General features: G+C 44.2%; 1 protein-coding gene across 1 annotated transcript in view; it reads left to right on the top strand.

The window, feature by feature from the left end:
• Nucleotides 1–308: 308 nt before the first annotated feature.
• ZCCHC10 (zinc finger CCHC-type containing 10) overlaps nucleotides 309–17,659 on the top strand; it is a 31,189-nt gene continuing 13,838 nt past the window's right edge. Inside the window, 2 exon segments of the mRNA XM_017871990.1 lie at nucleotides 309–493; nucleotides 4,319–4,384. Coding sequence (XP_017727479.1) covers nucleotides 453–493; nucleotides 4,319–4,384 — 107 coding nt within the window. The 5' untranslated portion in view covers nucleotides 309–452.

Here is a 17,659-nt window from a genome sequence, read left to right on the forward strand (position 1 = left end):
CTAAAGTCATTCTTTCAATTGCTGGTCAACTAATTCCTTTCTATTCTCCAGACTACTTCTAAGTTTCTGAACACCACAGTTTCATTCTTTGTCTTTGTATGTGTATCCCTCGTTCGACAATGTTGTCCTCATTTTCCACAGATAATGTTCTTGCCTGTAATCATCCTTTGAAACCCTGTTCCGCCAGAGAACCCGAGACCCACACTGGAGACACCGGCCCCTCCCAATCCACCAGCCCCTTCCGTCCCGACCCACCAGCCCCTCCCCTCCACTCCCTCCCCTCCCAACCCTTCCGACGTCGGGAGCCGGCACTGAGATACTGCCGCGGAGGCTGCCCCAGAACCCCTAGAGGCCTGTCTGGCCCCGCCTACGTCTACGGCCTCCCGGTTGGAAGCCCCGCCCTTCCGAGGAGTTTCCCAAAACCCTGCGCGGCCGGCTTTGACCGCGCTAAGATGGCGACTCCCATGCATCGGCTCATAGCTCGGAGACAAGCGTAAGTAAGGATCCGGTTCGGGCCCACGGGCGGGCTGGGAGCGGTGAAACGCGCGTCAACTGGCTGGTGTCGGACCCCTATTGGGACCGGCGGAGAATGTCTGTTTCTCAAAAACTCCCGAGGGGCTCGGGCCCGAGCGATAAGTCTGGTGACCGTGGGTTAGCGATTTCGCGGAAGACAGCCGTGTAAAGTCTGCGGCACGGGACAGAGCGGAGTTTGAAGACAACTGTGGCGTTTGGTTTCTCTGAAGAGAACGCCCACAGTTGGTCACTCAGTGATTTATGCCCCTCCGCCAACCCCACGCGTCGACAAGGGAGCCCTGAAGCCCCGGTCCGACACCTTTATTCCGGCCAACGTAAACCTTCAGTTTCCTATTCAGCGTCCATCCCTGCTGCCTTTTCCTACTTCCTTATTCTAGCGCCTTCCCTAGGAACCCTGCCTACAATGCCGACTGCTCTCCCAAGCTATCTTATCACTTTTTGCTACTCATTCTTTCAATAAATATGAATTTATCTAGACCTACCGTTCTGTGCCAGACATTGGGTGTAAAGAAGAAGAGGTGTTCAAGACAAAAATCCTTGCTTTCAGAGAGCTTACATTCTAGTGATGGAAACAGTCGATAAACTACTAAATGTAAATACAGCTGGTGATAACAGCTTTGAAGGAAACAAACTGTTGTGAGGGTAGGAGAGACAGGCCCACTTTAGGTTGGTTGAACTGGAAAGGCATCTCTGAAGAGGTGGAATTTGAACAGAGATTTAAAGGGTGAAAAATTAACAGTTATAAGAGGATTTGGAGAAAGAGCATCCGGATAGTGGCATAATTGCTTTGAGGCTGAAACTTACTTTTTAAAGAACTGAAAGATGGCCATTACGCCTAATGAACAAGAGTGAGTGGCAGAAGAGATTCACACCTGACAAATAATGCAAGGGTCACCCTAGATGCCCCTAATGAACAAGAGAGAGTGGCAGAAGAGATTCACACCTGACAAATAATGCAAGGGTCACCCCAGATGCCCTTTCTTATAAAGCATTTTTTTCCCAACAGCCTTTGCACATCCAAACATCTGCCTCTTTTTCATAAAATATTTCATGCCATCTCCATTTTCATGTCCATATATAGCTCAAAGTCTGCTAGTATATATATGTGTGTTTATAGCTTTTTATATATTTTTAATTCAAATAATCCCTTTCTTTCTCTTCTCCTTTCCATCTACCCTTTCGGGCCTGATAAGAGTTCCTCAAATGTATAGACAGACTTAGGGAGTTAGAGTAGTAAGTCTGGTGAAGAAAGAAGGCTTGAAGTCAGACAGTTCTTTTTTTTTTTTTTTTTTTTTTTTGAGACGGAGTCTCACTCTGTTGCCCAGGCTGGAATGCAGTGGTGTGATCTTGGCTCACTGCAACCTCTGCCTCCCTGGTTCAAATGATTATCGTGCCTCAGCCTCCCGAGTAGCTGGAACTACAGGTGCCCACCACCATGCCCTGCTAATTTTTGTATTTTTAGTAGAGACGGGGTTTCACCATGTTGGTCAGGCTCGTCTCGAACTCCTGATCTTAAGTGATCCCACCTTAGCCTCCCAAAGTGCCGGGATTACAGGCATGAGCCACTGTGCCTACCATTAAGTCAGACAATTCTGAGATCAAAAATGGGATGATAATACTTAAAGGGAGTGCTAAATGGTGTCACCAGGGTTCCATTTCTCCCTGCCTGTCTCTCACACTTGCTCTTTGGTTGTTGGCTCCATATTTGGATAGGCTGTATTCTTTGCTCCCAAGATGGCTGCAGTATCCAGGGTCCTTTATATTCTCTCAGCTTCAAGTTGATTGCACTTCTTTGGTCTAGACTGGATTACATGCCCAATGCTAAACCATGCCTGTGGGCTTGTGAAGCTCTGATTGATTTAGAGATCTTATTCTCCTTTCAGTACAACTGAATGGATGACCATAAGCCAGTGATGACCAGGGTGGATAGGTCAGAGGAGGTAAATGAATGCAGGATTGGCAAAACCAATGTCCACTTTAAATATGAAGTAAAAATAAGACTTAGCCTCTGAGTAACACTGCTATTTATTGTTTCAGAAGTATCAAAAGTTAAATGTTTTATATCTACAATGTGTCTGTATTTGGTACATGAGTTACATGATTTGTAAAAGACAAATCTTACCTTTAAGGAGCTTTTGGTCTTGTTGGGAAACAAACATGTGGCATATTGTAAAAACCGTTGTGGTATACAGAGTGTAAGTCTCCAAGGGATTCAGCAAAGGAGGGCCTTTAGAGGCTTGCAAAGTCCAGGAGAGTTTGGGGGATGTATTTGGGGGGAAAGCAGGAGAGGAGCCTTTACTTTTCATTTTATATTCATCAAAAAGGTTTAATTTTATTTACAAGAAGCATATATTACTTCTATAACAACAAATTTAAAATAGTTTTTAAGTTAGTAATGAGAAGTGAGAAAGTACTATCTTCATTTATTTATTTATTTTTTTGAGATGGAGTTTCGCTCTTGTTGCCCAGGCTGGAGTGCAGTGGCACGATCTTGGCTCACCACAACCTCCGCCTCCCAGGTTCAAGTGATTCTCCTGCCTCAGCCTCCTTTAGCTGGGATTACAGGCATGTGCCACCCGCCTGACTAATTTTGTATTTTTGATAGAGATGGGGTTTCTCGATATACTTCCGTTTGCGGCGCGGCTTCTTTCTTTCTTCCCGTGCCGATATCGCTCTTGCAAGCACGGTTAACGTCCCTAAAAAAACCCGCCGGCACTTTCTGTAAGAAGTGTGGCAAGCACAACCCACAAAATGACACAGGTACAAGAAGGGCCAAGAGATTCTCTGTACATGCCCAGGGAAAGCTGCGCGTGTGGGAGTGCGCGGTGTGACAGGAAAGAGTGGCTGTGGTGGCAAACTAAGCCGATTTTCTGGGAAAAGGCTAAAACTACAAAGAAGTTGTGCTAAGGCCTTGAGTGCTTTGAGCCCAACTGCAGATGCTAAGCAGAATGCTGGCTATTTAAAAGATGCAAGCATTTTGAACTTGGGGGAGATAAGAAGAGAAAGGGCCAAGTGATCCGGATTCTAAGTGTCATCTTTTATTATGAGACAAATAAAATCTGTTAGTTTATGTTAAAAAAAAAAAAAAATAAAAGAGACCGGCGGTTTCTCCATGTTGGTTCAGGCTGGGTCCTCGATAGCCTAACCTCAGGTAATCTGCCCGCCTTCAGCCTCCCAAAGTGTGTGGGATTACAGGCGTGAGCCACTGCACCTGGCCTTATCGTTCTTTAAAAAAAAAAAAAGATCTTTGGACTAATAGAAGAAAATGGGGAAAAAAGCCTAAATACAAACTCCTCATTCAGTAGCTTTCAGAGACTTAACTAGTCAGTCTACTAAATCAGTTGGAATGAAATTATTTTTACCTTGTAAACTGTACTTACATATACCCATATTAAGTAAACTATGGAATCTAGGCAACATTTGGGGTCATTTCTTCTATTAAACCTTATATGAGATTCCACTACTTCCTCTTCAACATCCAGAGTCGTCATCAAACTTGGCTTGAAGATTTCCAGTAATGTGTACTTACCTCCTGAAGTGGCCTGTTGTGTTTTTCAAATCTATCTAAAAGTTTATGTTGAGCTGAAAAGAAATAATATTTATAAAGTTAAACCTCACTTCTTTCTGACTCCCTTGTTTTTGACCCTTGCTATGACTTCAGTCAGCTAAAAAATCTTGTTTTCTACTTGAATTGTCATCAAGTCAGACGTCCCCTGCCTTGTACTGATTTTCTGGACTTAAGTGTCAGACTTACCTTTGTCCTTGTTAAATTTCATCTTGTTAGATTCGACACAGAGTTGCAGCCTGTCAAGACGTTTTGGATCCTGATTCGGCCATCCATCGTTATTAGGTATCCCTGTCAGCTTTGTGTCAACTGCAGGTTTGATAAATATGTACATTTGTGTCCTCATACAAGGCATTTATGAAAATGTTGAACAAGGCCGGGTGTGGTGGCTCATGCCTGTAATCCTAGCACTTTGGGATGCCAAGGCAGGGGGATCACAAGGTCAAGAGATCGAGACCATCCTGGCCAACATGGTGAAACCCCCATCTCTACAAAAATTACCTGGGTGTGGTGGCACGCGCCTATAGTCCCAGCTACTCAGGAGGCTAGGCAGGAGAATTGCTTGAACCCAGGAGACAGAGGTTGCAGTGGGCCAGGATTGCACCACTGCACTCCAGCCTGGCGACAGAGCGAGAGTCCTTCTCAAAAAAAAAAAAAAAAATGTTGGACAGTACCAAACCATGCAGGCCGTAACTGAATCTTTCTCTATTTTGTCATGCACCACATAATAGATCCCATATATTAATTCTATGGTTGTCCCATAGGATTATAATGGAGGTAAAAAAAAAAAAAAAATTTGTTGTCTAGTGACATCTGGGTGATCCTGACCCTGTGTAGACCTAGGCTAATGTGTGTGTGTCTTAGTTTTAACAAAAAAGTTTAAAAGAAAATAAATTTTAATAGAAAACAGCTTATAGAATGAAGATACAAAGAAAGAAAATATTTTTATACAGCTGTAAATGTGTTTGTGTGTTAATTGTTATTACAAAAGAGTCAAAAAGTTTTAAATATTTCTAAGTTATAAAGTAGGCTGGGTATGGTGGCTCACGCCTGTAATCCCAGCACTTTGGGTGGCCCGTGGCGGGTAGATGACCTGAGGTCCAGAGTTCGAGACCAGCTTGACCAACATGGTGAAACCCCTTATCTACTAAAAATACAAAAAATTAGCCAGGTGTCATCGCGGGCACCTGTAATCCCAGCTACTTGGGAGGCTGAGGCAGAAGAATCACTATCACCTGGGAGGCAGAGGTTGCAGTGAGCTGAGATCGCACCATTGCACTCCAGCCTGGGTGACACAGCAAGACTCTGTTTCAAAAAAAAAAAAGTTATCAAGTAAAATTATAGTAAGCTAAGCTGAATTTATTATTGAAGTAAAAAAATTTGTAAATTTAGAGTGGCCTAATGTACAGTATTTATAAAGTCTGGTAGTGTCATGATTACTGTAGCTTCATAATAAGTCTTGAAACCACATGTTAGCCCTCTGATTTTGCTGTTTTTCAGAGTTATTTTGACTATTTTATATTGTATTTCCAGATAAATTTTAGAATTAGCTTACCAAAAGCTGCTGCGATTTCAGCTGGGATTGCATTGAGTGTACAGATCAACCTATGGAGAATTGACATCTTAACAGTATTGAGTTCTCTGATCCGTGCATATGTACATCTTGCCATTTATTTAGGTCATTTTAAATTTCTCTTAGCAGTGTTTTGTAGTTTTCAGGGTAGAGGTCTTGCATGTCTTTTGTCAGATTTGTCCCGAAGTATTGTAATAGTGTTTTTAAAAAATTTTAGTTTCAAAAGGCTAGGCACAGTGGCTCACACCTGTAATCCCAGCACTTTGGGAGGCCGAGGTGGGCGGATCACAAGGTTAGAAGATCGAGACCATCCTGGCTAACACGGTGAAATCCCATCTCTACTAAAAATACAAAAAAAATTAGGCCGAGACGCATCCTAGGCTAACACGGTGAAACCCCATCTCTACTGAAAATACAAAAAAATTAGGAGCCGGGTGCCGTGGCTACCCTGTAATCCCAGCACTCTGGGAGGCCGAGTGGTGACACAAGGTCAGAGATCACGACATCCTGGCAGGACGGACCGGTGGCCAAGCTGTAATCCCAGTCTTTGGGAGGCAAGACAGGCGGACACGAGGTCAGGAGATCGAGACCATCCTGGCGAACACGTGAAACCCCGTCCTACTTAAAAACCATACCAAAAAACAGCTGGGCGAGTGGTGGGCGCCTGTATTCCCAGCTACTCGGAGGCTGAGCAGGAGAATGGCGTGAACCTCGGGAGGTGGACGCCTGCAGTGGCTGAGATCCAGCCACTGCACCCAGCTCGGGCGACAGAGTGAGACTCGTCTCAAAAAAAAAAAAAGAACATCCTGGCTAACATGGTAACCTCTGTCTACTAAAACATACAAAAATTACTGGTCATGGTGGTGGGTGCCTGTAGTCCCAGCTATCAGGAGGCTTGAGGTGGGACGAATGCGTGAACCCGGAGGCGGAGCTTGCGTGAGCCCGAGATTGCACACTGCACTCAGCCTGGGTGACAGCGCGAGACTCCGTCTCAAAAAAATAAATAAATAAAAATAAAAAAAATTTTTAGTTTCAGTTGTTCGTGGTGGTCTTCTGTATAATGTTCTTATGTCCTCTGACCGTACTAATTTTTTAGTTCTAGTAGCTCTTCTTTTTTTTTTTTTTTTTTTTTTTTTTTTTTCAAAGACAGAGTCTCGCTCTGTCGCCCGGGCTGGAGTGCAGTGGCCGGATCTCAGCTCACTGCAAGCTCCGCCTCCCGGGTTTACGCCATTCTCCTGCCTCAGCCTCCCGAGTAGCTGGGACTACAGGCGCCGCCACCTCGCCCGGCTAGTTTTTTGTATTTTTTAGTAGAGACGGGGTTTCACCATGTTAGCCAGGATGGTCTTGATCTCCTGACCTCGTGATCCGCCCGTCTCGGCCTCCCAAAGTGCTGGGATTACAGGCTTGAGCCACCGCGCCCGGCTCTTCTTTTTTTTTAAGAGACAGGCTTTTGCTCTGTCACCCAGGCTGGAGTGTAGTTGTATGATCATGTCTCTCACTGCAGCCTCGAACTCCTGGCTCAAATGATTCTCCCACCACAGCCTCCCGAGTAACTGAGACTACAGCTGCAACCCACTACACTCAGCAATTTTATTTTATTATTTTATTTTTTTTTTTGAGACAGAGTCTTGCTCTATGGCCCAGGCTGGAGTACAATGGCACGATCTCGGTTCCTTGTAGCCTCTGCCTCCCTGGCTAAAGTGATTCTCATGCCTCAGCCTCCCAAGTCGCTGAGATTACAGGCTAATTTTTGTATTTTCAGTAGAGTCGGGGTTTCGCCATGTTGGCTGGGCTGGTCTTGAACTCCTGGTATCAAGTGATCTGCCTTGGCCTTCCAAAGTGCTGGGATATTACAAGCGTGAACCACCACTCCTGGCCACAATTTTATTTTTTGTGCAGGCAGGGTGTTGCTATGTTGCCCAAGCTTGTCTTGAACTCCTGGGCTCAAATGATCCTCCCACCTCTCTTTCCCAAAGTGCTGGGATTATAGGCGTGAGCCACTGTGCCTGTCCTAGTTGCTCTATTTTTTGGATTCTTAGGTATTTTCTAGATAAATGGTCATCTTTTATGTTCTCTTTTTGGTATGCACCTTTTTTAAATTTATTTTTGACATGGAGTCTCACTGTGTCACCCAGGCTAGAGTGCAGAAGCACGATTTCAGCTCACTGCAACCTCTGCCTCTGGAATTCAAGCAATTCTCCTGTCTCAGCCTCCTAAGTAGCTAGGACTACAGACACACCACCCCACCCAGCTAATTTTTTTATTTTTAGTAGAGATAGGGTTTTACCATGTTGGCCAGGCTGGTCTTGAACTCCTAACCTCAAGTGATCTACCCGCCTTAGGCCTCCCAAAGTGCTGGGATTATAAGTGTGAGTCACTGCACCTGGCTGGTATGCACATTTTAAATTTTTTTGTTGCATATTAACAAATTGCCCTTTGAAAAATTTGTGCCACTTTACATTCTCACCAGCGGTGTCCATTTACAGAGTGGCTATTTCCCGCTTTTGCCGACAATAGGCATTAAAAAAACAACTTTGCCAATATAGGAAGTGTGTCCTAGTATTTTTGGTATCAAAGGATGTCGTTTCACGTAAAAAGCCTGTACCGTTCAAATACGTCCTTGAGCTTTACCTTAGCAAATAGAAATGAAATATTGTTTGAATAGATAATTCATTTGGGTAGAAAGAAATGGTAATCGTGTTTGTTTTGAAATTATGTTTGTCTAACTCAGCAGTCTTTATGGAAGATTAGTATTTTTAGGGGTGATCCGTGAGTTGTGAGTGTTTAAAACATACATATAAAATATGTTAATCATACCTGGGCTTCATTTGTTTTCTCTCTCTCTCTTTTTTTTCCTTTTTTTCTTTTTTTTTTTTCTTGTTTTAGAGACAGTGTTGCCCAGGCTGGTCTCAAACTCCTGAGTTTGGGTGATCCTGCCTTGGCCGCTCAGAGTGCCAGGATTATAGGCGTGAGCCACTGCGTCCAGCCTCATACCTGAGCTTTAGATGATATTTGTGAATGTCATATTTATAACAATAAAAAACAAGCTCCACAATGTCTGGTGGATATTTTTAATGACTAGGGTCCCAAGCTATCAATTTCTCAATTTGGAGAAAACAACCTATAAGCTTGGAAAAGAAGACTATGGACCTCCACCCCCAACACCCTCACATATTTTCATTTTTAGGGCAAGTCGTGAAAGGCTTTGAAATGGACGGAAAGACAAGATGATTACTGAGTGCTCCATTTAGTCCGCGCTTCCTGGCTACGTGACTCTATGAGGGCCTGCTTCTTTCATTGTCTTCGCGCTGTTTCTCAAATCTTTAAGTCATAGGAAACTTACAGTATTGCAGAAGATTCTTGCTCATAAAAATGCAGTGCAGGCTGGGTGTGGTGGCTCACACCTATAATTCCAGCACTTTGGGAGGCCAAGGTAGGCGGATACTTGCGGTCAGGAGTTTGAGACCAGCCTGGCCAACATGGTGAAACCCCATCTCTACTAAAATACAAAGATTAGCTGGGCATGGTGGCAGGTGCCTGTAATTCCCAGGTACTGGGGAAGCTGAGGCAGGAGAACTGATTGAATCTGGGAGGCGGAGGTTGCAGTGAGCTGAGATCACACCACTGCACTCTAGCCTGGGTGACAGAGCGAGACTCCCTCTCTCAAAAAAAAAAAAAAAAAGGCTAGGCGTGGTGGCTCACGCCTGTAACCCCAGCACTTTGGGAGGCCGAGGAGGGTGGATCACTTGAGGTCAGGAGTTCAAGATCAGGCTGGCCAATATGGTGAAACCCCATCTCTACTAAAAAATACAAAAATTAGCCAGGTGTGGTGGTGCATGCCTATAGTCCCAGCTACTCAGGAGCCTGAGGCAGGAGAATTGCTTGAACTCGGGAAGCAGAGGTTGCAGTGAGCTGAGATCATGCCACTACACTGCAGCCTAGGCCACAGAGCAAGGCTCCATCTCCAAAAGAAATTAAAATTTAAAAAAGGCAGTGCAATGCAATCAGTTATTGCCCAATGTCTACTGACCAGTTGTCAACTATTTGTAAATTCATTTCAGCATTACTGATTGCCCATATAAGTGTGTTGTTTGAATTATCTTTTTTTTTTTTTTTTCTTTTTTGAGATAGAAGTTTTGCTCTTGTTATCCATGCTGGAGTGCAGTGGCATGATCTCAGCTCACTGCAACCTCCACTTCCCAGGTTCACGTGATTCTCCTGCCTCAGCCTCTCGAGTAGCTGGGAATACAGGTGACCACCACCATGCCCAGCTAACTTTCTGTATTTTTAGTAGAGATGGGGTTTCACCATGTTAGCCAAGCTGGTCTCGAACTCCTGACCTCAGGTGATCCACCCGCCTCAGCCTCCCAAAGTACTGGGATTACAGGCGTGAGCCACTATGCCCAGCCTGAATTATCTTTTGAACCAGTGACAATATCTACTGGCTCCCTCAATGACTTTTTTGTTTTTATGTTTTTTCTGAGACAGGGTCTCACTCTGTCACCCAGGCTGGAGCACAGTGGTGCTATCATGGCTCACTGGAGCCTCAACCTCCTGGGCTCAAATGATCCACTTCAGCCTCCTGAGTAACTGGGACTACAGGGTGCCACTACACCCAGCTAATTTTTTATTTTTTTATTTTTATTTTTATTTATTTTTTGAGTCGGTGTCTGGCTCTGTGCCAAGGCTGGAGTGCAATGGCGCCATCTCAGCTCACTGCAACCTCTGCCTCCCAGGATGAAGCAATTCTCCTGCCTCAGCCTCCTGAGAGGCTGGGACCAGAGGCGCGTGCCACCCTGCCCAGCTAATTTTTGTATTTTTAGTAGAGATGGGGTTTCACCATATTGGCCAGGATGGTTTCAATCTCTTGACCTCGTGATCCGCCTGCCTCGGCCTCCCAGAGTGCTGGGATTACAGGCATGAGCCACTGCGCCTGGCCTATTTATTTATTTATTTATTTGAGACAGAGTTTCGCTCGTCACCCAGGCTGGAGTGCGGTGACACAATCTTGGCTCTTTGCAACCTCCATCTGCCATGTTCAAGCAATTCTCATGCTTCAACCTCCCTAGTAGCTGGGATTACAGGAGCCCACCACCAAGCCCGGCTAATTTTTGTATTTTTAGTAGACATGGGGTTTTACCGTGTTGGACAGGCTGACCTCAAACTTATGACCTCATGTGATCCACCTGCCTCGGCCTCCCAATGTGCTGGGATTACAGGTGTGAGCCACCACGCCCGGCCTTAATTTTTGTTTTTTTGTAGAGATGAGGTCTCACTGTGTTACCCAGGTTACTCTTGAGCCTGGGAGGTGGGAAGCCTGCATGCGACTTCACACCTTTTATTTTTAAAACAACCATGTTTTGCCGGGCGCGATGGCTCACGCCTGTAATCCCAGCACTTTGGGAGGCCGAGGCAGATGGATCACTTGAGGTCAGGAGTTCGAGACGAGCCAGAGCAACATGGAGAAACCTCGTCTCTACTAAAAATACAAAATTAGCCAGGCGTGGTGGCGCCTGCCTGTAATCCTAGCTACTCGAGAGGCTGAGGCAGGAGAATTGCTTGAACCCAGGAGGTAGAGGTTGCAGTGAGCTGAGATTGTGCCATTGCACTCTAGCCTGGGCAATAAGAGCGAAACTCCGTCTTAAAAACAAACAAAAAAAACAACAACCATATTTTGAGAACATGTTAATTTCTGTGTATCATTAGTCCACATCGTTCTGATTGCTCTAATATTTTAGTAATAATAGCTCTCATTTATTTGTTACTTTATGTCAGATGCCTTACTGCTTGCTTTATATACTTTCCAATCTATAGAATGGAGATACTGCTTCCCAATCTACAGAGTAGATAGTGCCCTCAATTCATTGGGTTGTTATGATTGGGTGTGACCATGTATAAGTACTACTTACTTAAATTCTTGGCACACAGTTTGTATGAGCCATGGTTATGGTCTCAGCTAATTCTCTGAATTACTGAGATATTAATATCTACTGAGTAGTAGATATTACTACTTTTTCTTTTTAAATAGAGATGGGGTCTTGCTATGTTAGCCAGGGTAAGTCTCAAACTCTTGGCCTCAAGCAATCCTCCTGCCTTGGCCTCCCAAAGTGCTGGGATTATAGGCATGAGCTTCCGCACCTGGCCAGTATTACCACATTTTTCAGAAGAGGGAACTCAGTTCAAAAATCGGCTTGCTCAGCCAGGCATGGTGGCTCACACTTGTAATCCCAGCACTTTGGGAGGCCAAGGTGGGCCGAGGCCAAGGATCACCTGAGATCAGGAGTTCAAGACAAGCCTGGTTAACGTGATGAAACCCTGTCTCTACTAAAAATACAAAAATTAGCAGGGCAGGGTGGCACACCCTGTAGTCCTAGCTACTTGGGAGGCTGAGGCACGAGAATCGTTTGAACCTGGGAGGTGGAGGTTGCAGTGAGCTGAGATTGCGTCACTGCACTCCAATCTGGATGACAGAGGAAGACTCCGTCTCAAAAAAAAGAGAGGCCAAGGAGGGAGGATCGCTTCAGCCCAGGAGTTTGAGACCTGATTGGGCAACATAGTGAGACCTTGTCTCTATTGTAATAATAATAATTTTAAAAAATCAGCTTGCTGAAGATCATATAGCTATGTAGTGGAAGAGTAAAGATTTCTTTAAAACTTTGAAGAAGTGCTGGGGTTACAGGTGTGAACCAGCACGCCTGGCCTCGGTTTATATTTTTACTGTCTGTGCACTACAGTTTAATTTTATCTTTTTTTTTTTTTTTTTTTTTGAGACAGATTCTCATTTTGTTCCCCAGACTGGAGTGCTATGGCATGATCTCGGCTCACTGCAACCTCCACCTCCTGGGTTCAAACGATTCGTAGGCCTCAGCCTCCCGAGCAGTTGGGACTACAGGCATGTGCCATGACACTCAGCTAATTTTTTGTATTTTTAGTAGAGACAGAGTTTTGCCATGTTGCCCAGGCTAGTCTCGAACTACTGGCTTCAAGTGATCCACCCACCTGGCCTCCCAAAGTGTTGGGATTACAGGAGTGAGCTACCACACCTGGCTGTCTCTTTAAACTTTGTATAGAATCGTTCAATTTGGATTCTTTTGAGTCTATCTTATATCTTATGTTAAATGAAGCTGTAATTTATTCTTTTTTATTACCATGAAGTATTCCACTGTATTCTGTACCACAAATTTCTGTTCTACTTTCATATTATTTCCAATTTTGAAGATACTGCAAATCATGCTGCCAACCACAGTGGCTCATGCCTACAATCCCAGCACTTTGGGATGCTGAGGTGGGAATATTGCTTGAGGCCAAGAGTTTGAAACTGGCCTGGGCAACATAGTAAGACCCTATCTCTACAAAAACTAAAAATATTAGCCATGCATGGTGGTGGGCACTTGTGGTCCCAGCTACTTGAGAGGCTGAGGTGGAAGCATGGCTTGAGCTTAGGAGATTGAGGGTGCAGGGAGCCATGATCACACCATCACACTCCAGTCTGGGCAACAGGGTGAGACTCTGTCTCAAAAATGAAAAAAATCATGCTATGAACATTTTTATAGTTCTTCCTCTTCCCTTCCTGAACAATGCAATTCTAAAGGTATTGGTTAGAATAGAGCACACTAGGTGTCTATGCAGAGGATCAACCTGGCTTTGAAATATTAGAGCTGAATGTGGGGTCAGGAGAGCACCTACAGAGTAGCTTGAACTGGCTTATGATGTCGACAGGTTGCAGAGGGCATCCAGTAGTGGGGAAGTCCGGTGCAGGGTGTCAGATCCCAAGCTGGGTCAGGGGTGTCCACACAAGGCAGTTTAACAAAAGTTGTCTCCTCATGGAGAGAACATCCACACAGGGTATGTGGGTGGGTATAATTTGGTATAGGGTACCGGAGCCTGAGTATAAAGAGAAATGTGGCTGGCGGGCCTGCCTGGCAATGAGAGTCAGGGGGTTGGGGGTGCAGGGCAGATTTCAAGTGAAGTTAAGAGGATATGGGGGAGGAGTCAGCAGTGGCAACAATGGGCATTTGGTTACATAAGGGGAATTGACCAAATAAGTAATCTATTAAGGACAGTGGGAACGAGGTTTCTTCTTGAAGAAGGAAGTATAGAAGAGAAAAATAGCTGGGCGCGGTGGGTCACGCCTATAATCCCAGCACTTTGGAAGGCTGAGGTGGGCGGATCACCTGAGGTCAGGAGTTCAAGACCAGCCTGGCCAACATAGTGAAACCCCACCTCTACTAAAAATACAAAAATTAGCTGGATATGGTAGCAGGCTCCTGTAATCCCAGCTACTTGGGAGGCTGAGGCAAGAGAATCGATTGAACCCAGTAGGTGGAGGTTGCAGTGAGCCGAGATCGCGCCATTGCACTCCAGCCTGGGCACAGGAGCAAAAGTCCATCTCAAAAAAAAAGAGAAAAATAAACAATAGTTGCTTCTCAGCTTTTTGGCTAAGATAAAGTGGAGAAAAAATTTAAAAATCTGTGAAATTGGGTTAGAATTAAAATTATCAGTGTGAAATCATAGTTTTGAAAATATTAAATATAGATGTAAGTGTGTATATTTGACAGATGAGTAGGTGTGTGTGTTCCCTAGCTCTATCCGCTGACACTAACTAGGAGCAGCAATATCCCAGTAACAGCAAGCACGTGTGTGCCCCCATGTTGGCTCCAAACATTATCAGAGCACCTTGGAGAAATGGCTGGTTTCAGGCTGGGGCAGGGAAAATACAAACTGAGCCTGGATTTTTTTGTTGTTGTACCAGAAAGCAAGGAAATCCTCAAATAATAAAGGAGCCATGTCAAAAGAACACAGAATCCAGCTTGAAGGGGCTCCCACTGACCAAAACTGTGACAATTTGAGGCTCAGACTAAAAGATGGTGATGGATTATAAACCATTGAATAAAATTGAAAAACATTAATCCATACCCATGAATAAAGGAACTAAATATTTAATGAGGAGTAGGATATTTATGGACTTTCAAGTATTAGCCCACAAAATAATTACTGTATTAGTTACCAATTACTGTGTAACAGATTACTCCTAAAATTTAGTGGCTTATAACAATAAATATTAATTCACAGTTTCCCTGGGTCAGGAATTGAGGAGCGACCTAGGTGAGTGGTTCTGACTCAGGCTGTCCCATGTGGTTGTGATCAGGATGTTGGTAGGGGCAGCAGTTATCTGAAGGCTTGACCAGAACTAGGAATCTGCTTCCCAGATGGTTCGCTTACATGGCTATTGACAGAAGGATGAGGTTCCTTGCCACATAGGTCATTGTGGAAGCTACTTGACTATCTTGATAACATGACAGCTGCTTGACCTAGTCTTCAAAGTCACACTCCCTCACCTTGCTTCATTCTGTTAGTTGGAAGCAAGTCGTGAAGTCCAAGCCACACCCAAGGAGAGGGGAATTACAATTCCACAAAATTTGTGGACATATTTTAAAACTGCCACAATTACAAAAGGATGAAAAGTAAGTTTACAGGCCAAACGCAGTGGCTTCTGCCTGTAATCCCAGCACTTTGGGAGGCCAAGTCAGCCAGATCACTTGAGGTCAGGAGTTCGAGACCAGCCTGGTCAACATGGTGAAACCCCGTTTCTACTAAAAATACAGAAATTAGCCGGGTGTGGTGATGTGCGCCTGTAATCCCAACTACTCAGTAGGCTGAGGCAGGAGAATCTCTGGAAACCGGGAGGCAGAGGCTGCAGTGAGCTGAGATCATGCCACTGCACTCCAGCCTGGGTGACAGAGCAAGACTCAGTCTCAAAAAAAACCAAAACAAAAAACAAAAAACCTCACAATGGTGAAGTCTGGTAGACACTCCTTAACCAAGGGATCAAAGTGAACATTATCAGTAATAAGACAAATTTAAATCTTATGTTAACCTGTTAGGATACAATGAGAAGTACACAGCATCACTTCTATTTTATTCCTGCCAAAGATACTCAGAGATATCAGATGTGATAGCCAGCCTCCAAGATGGACTATGATGATCTCTGTCTCCTGGTATACCCTTGTGTAATCACGCATTATACCATGGTTGGTCTGTGTGATCAGTAGAATACAGCAAAAGTGATGGTCTTGGTCATTGACTCTGGGCAAAGCTGTGTTGTAAGCAGCACTGTGGAAAGGCCAACATGGCAAGAAACTAAAGCCTTCTGCAAATAGCCACATGAGTGGGCTTGGAAGCAAATTTTCCAACTCAAATTAAAGCACACTGCAAAGATACCTGGCTTGTAATCTTCAAAAAAGTGTCAAGATCATGAAAAGCAAGACGTGACGGAGGAACTCTTCCTACTGAAGGAGGCTAAAGAAACGTGACAAGTGCAACTCTGGCGCTGAACCGAATTTGCTATACGGGACGTTAAGACGTTTGATGAAACTTAAATGTAGTCTAAAGAGTAAATAGTAGGAATGTAGCAATATTAATTTCTTGATTTTGATTGATATATAGGAGAAGTTTCTAGTTTACAGAATATGCAGTAAAATATTCTGGGTTGATGAGGAATCAAGTGGGCAACTTACAAAGGATTCAGGAAAAATAATTATTTGAAACAGAACTTTTCTGTAAGGTTGTGACTGAAAATTTTTAAAAGCTATAATACATAAAGGAAAGGGAATATTGTAAATATTTTTTGGTATACTTGCACGTGGATTTCTATTGCATGCAAGTAGAATTGCTGAGCTATAGAGTAAGCATATCTTTTCAAATATAGTAAATGATTGTTTTTGAGTTGTTTTTTTTTTCCAAAATAGTTGTACGAATTTGTATTCTTATCAACAGTGGATGGATGTTTCTTTTCCTACATAACTTTTTTTTTTTTTTCTGTTTGAGACGGAGTCTTGCTTTGTTGCCCAGGCTGGAATGCAGTGGCGCAATCTTGTCTGACTACAGCGTCCGCCACCTGGGTTCAAGCGAGTCTCCTGCCTCAGCCCTCCAAGTAGCTGGTACTACAGGTGTGCACCACCATGCCCAGCTAATTTTTGTATTTTTAATAGAGATGGGGTTTCACTGTGTTGTCCAGGCTGGTCTCGAACTACTGACCTTGTGATCTGCCTGCCTCAGCCTTGCAAAGTGCTGGGATTACATGTGTGAGCCCCCACGCCTGGCCTCTTTTGCTACATATCTTTGCTAACATTTGCTATTACTAGTTTTTATTTTTAGTCTTTCTGGGAGAGGTATAGTGGTGTTGGGGTTTTAATTTGCTTTTCTTTGATTACTAATGAATACTTTTTCATATGTTTATTGTTCATTTGTGTTTCCTAGTCCCTTTTTTAAAATTTTTTTGTTTTTTGTTTTTTGTTTTTGAGATGGAGCCTCATTCTGTCGCCCAGGCTGGAGTGCAGCAGCGCTATTTTGGCTCACTGCAATCTCTGCCTCTCAGGTTCAAGCAATTCTCCTGCCTCAGCCTCCCAAGTAGCTGGGACCACAGGTGTGCATTGCCATGCCCAGCTAATTTTTTGTATTTTTAGTAGAAACGAGGTTTCACCATGTTGGCCAGGCTGGTCTTGGGCTTCTGACCTCAAGTGATCCACCCGCCTTGGCCTCCCAAAGTGCTGGGATTACAGGCATGAGCCACTGTGATTGGCCCCTAGTCCCATTTTTGTACTGTCTTTTCATATTCTACTTCATCTTGTTTTTCTGTTATATTTTGTCTGTTACTAGCCTTTGAATTTCTGTGCACTTTTTTTTTTTTTGAGATGGAGTCTCTGTTGCCCAGGCTGGAGTGCAGTGGTATTATCTTGGCTCACTGCAACCTCTGCCTCCCAAGTTCAAGAAATTCTCCTGCTTAGCCTCCCAGGTAGCTGGGATTACAGGCATACACCCCCACACCCGTCTAATTTTTATATTTTTAGTAGAGATGAGGTTTCAACATGTTGGCCAGGCTGGTCTTGAACTCCGGGCCTCAGGTGATTTGCCTGCCTCGACCTCCCAAGGTGCTGGGATTACAGGAGTGAGCCACCGAGCCTGGCTTTTTTTTTTTTTTTTTTTTT

This window comes from Rhinopithecus bieti, unplaced genomic scaffold (assembly GCF_001698545.2).
Source record: "Rhinopithecus bieti isolate Rb0 unplaced genomic scaffold, ASM169854v2 scaffold_5889, whole genome shotgun sequence".
Lineage (NCBI taxonomy): Eukaryota > Metazoa > Chordata > Mammalia > Primates > Cercopithecidae > Rhinopithecus > Rhinopithecus bieti.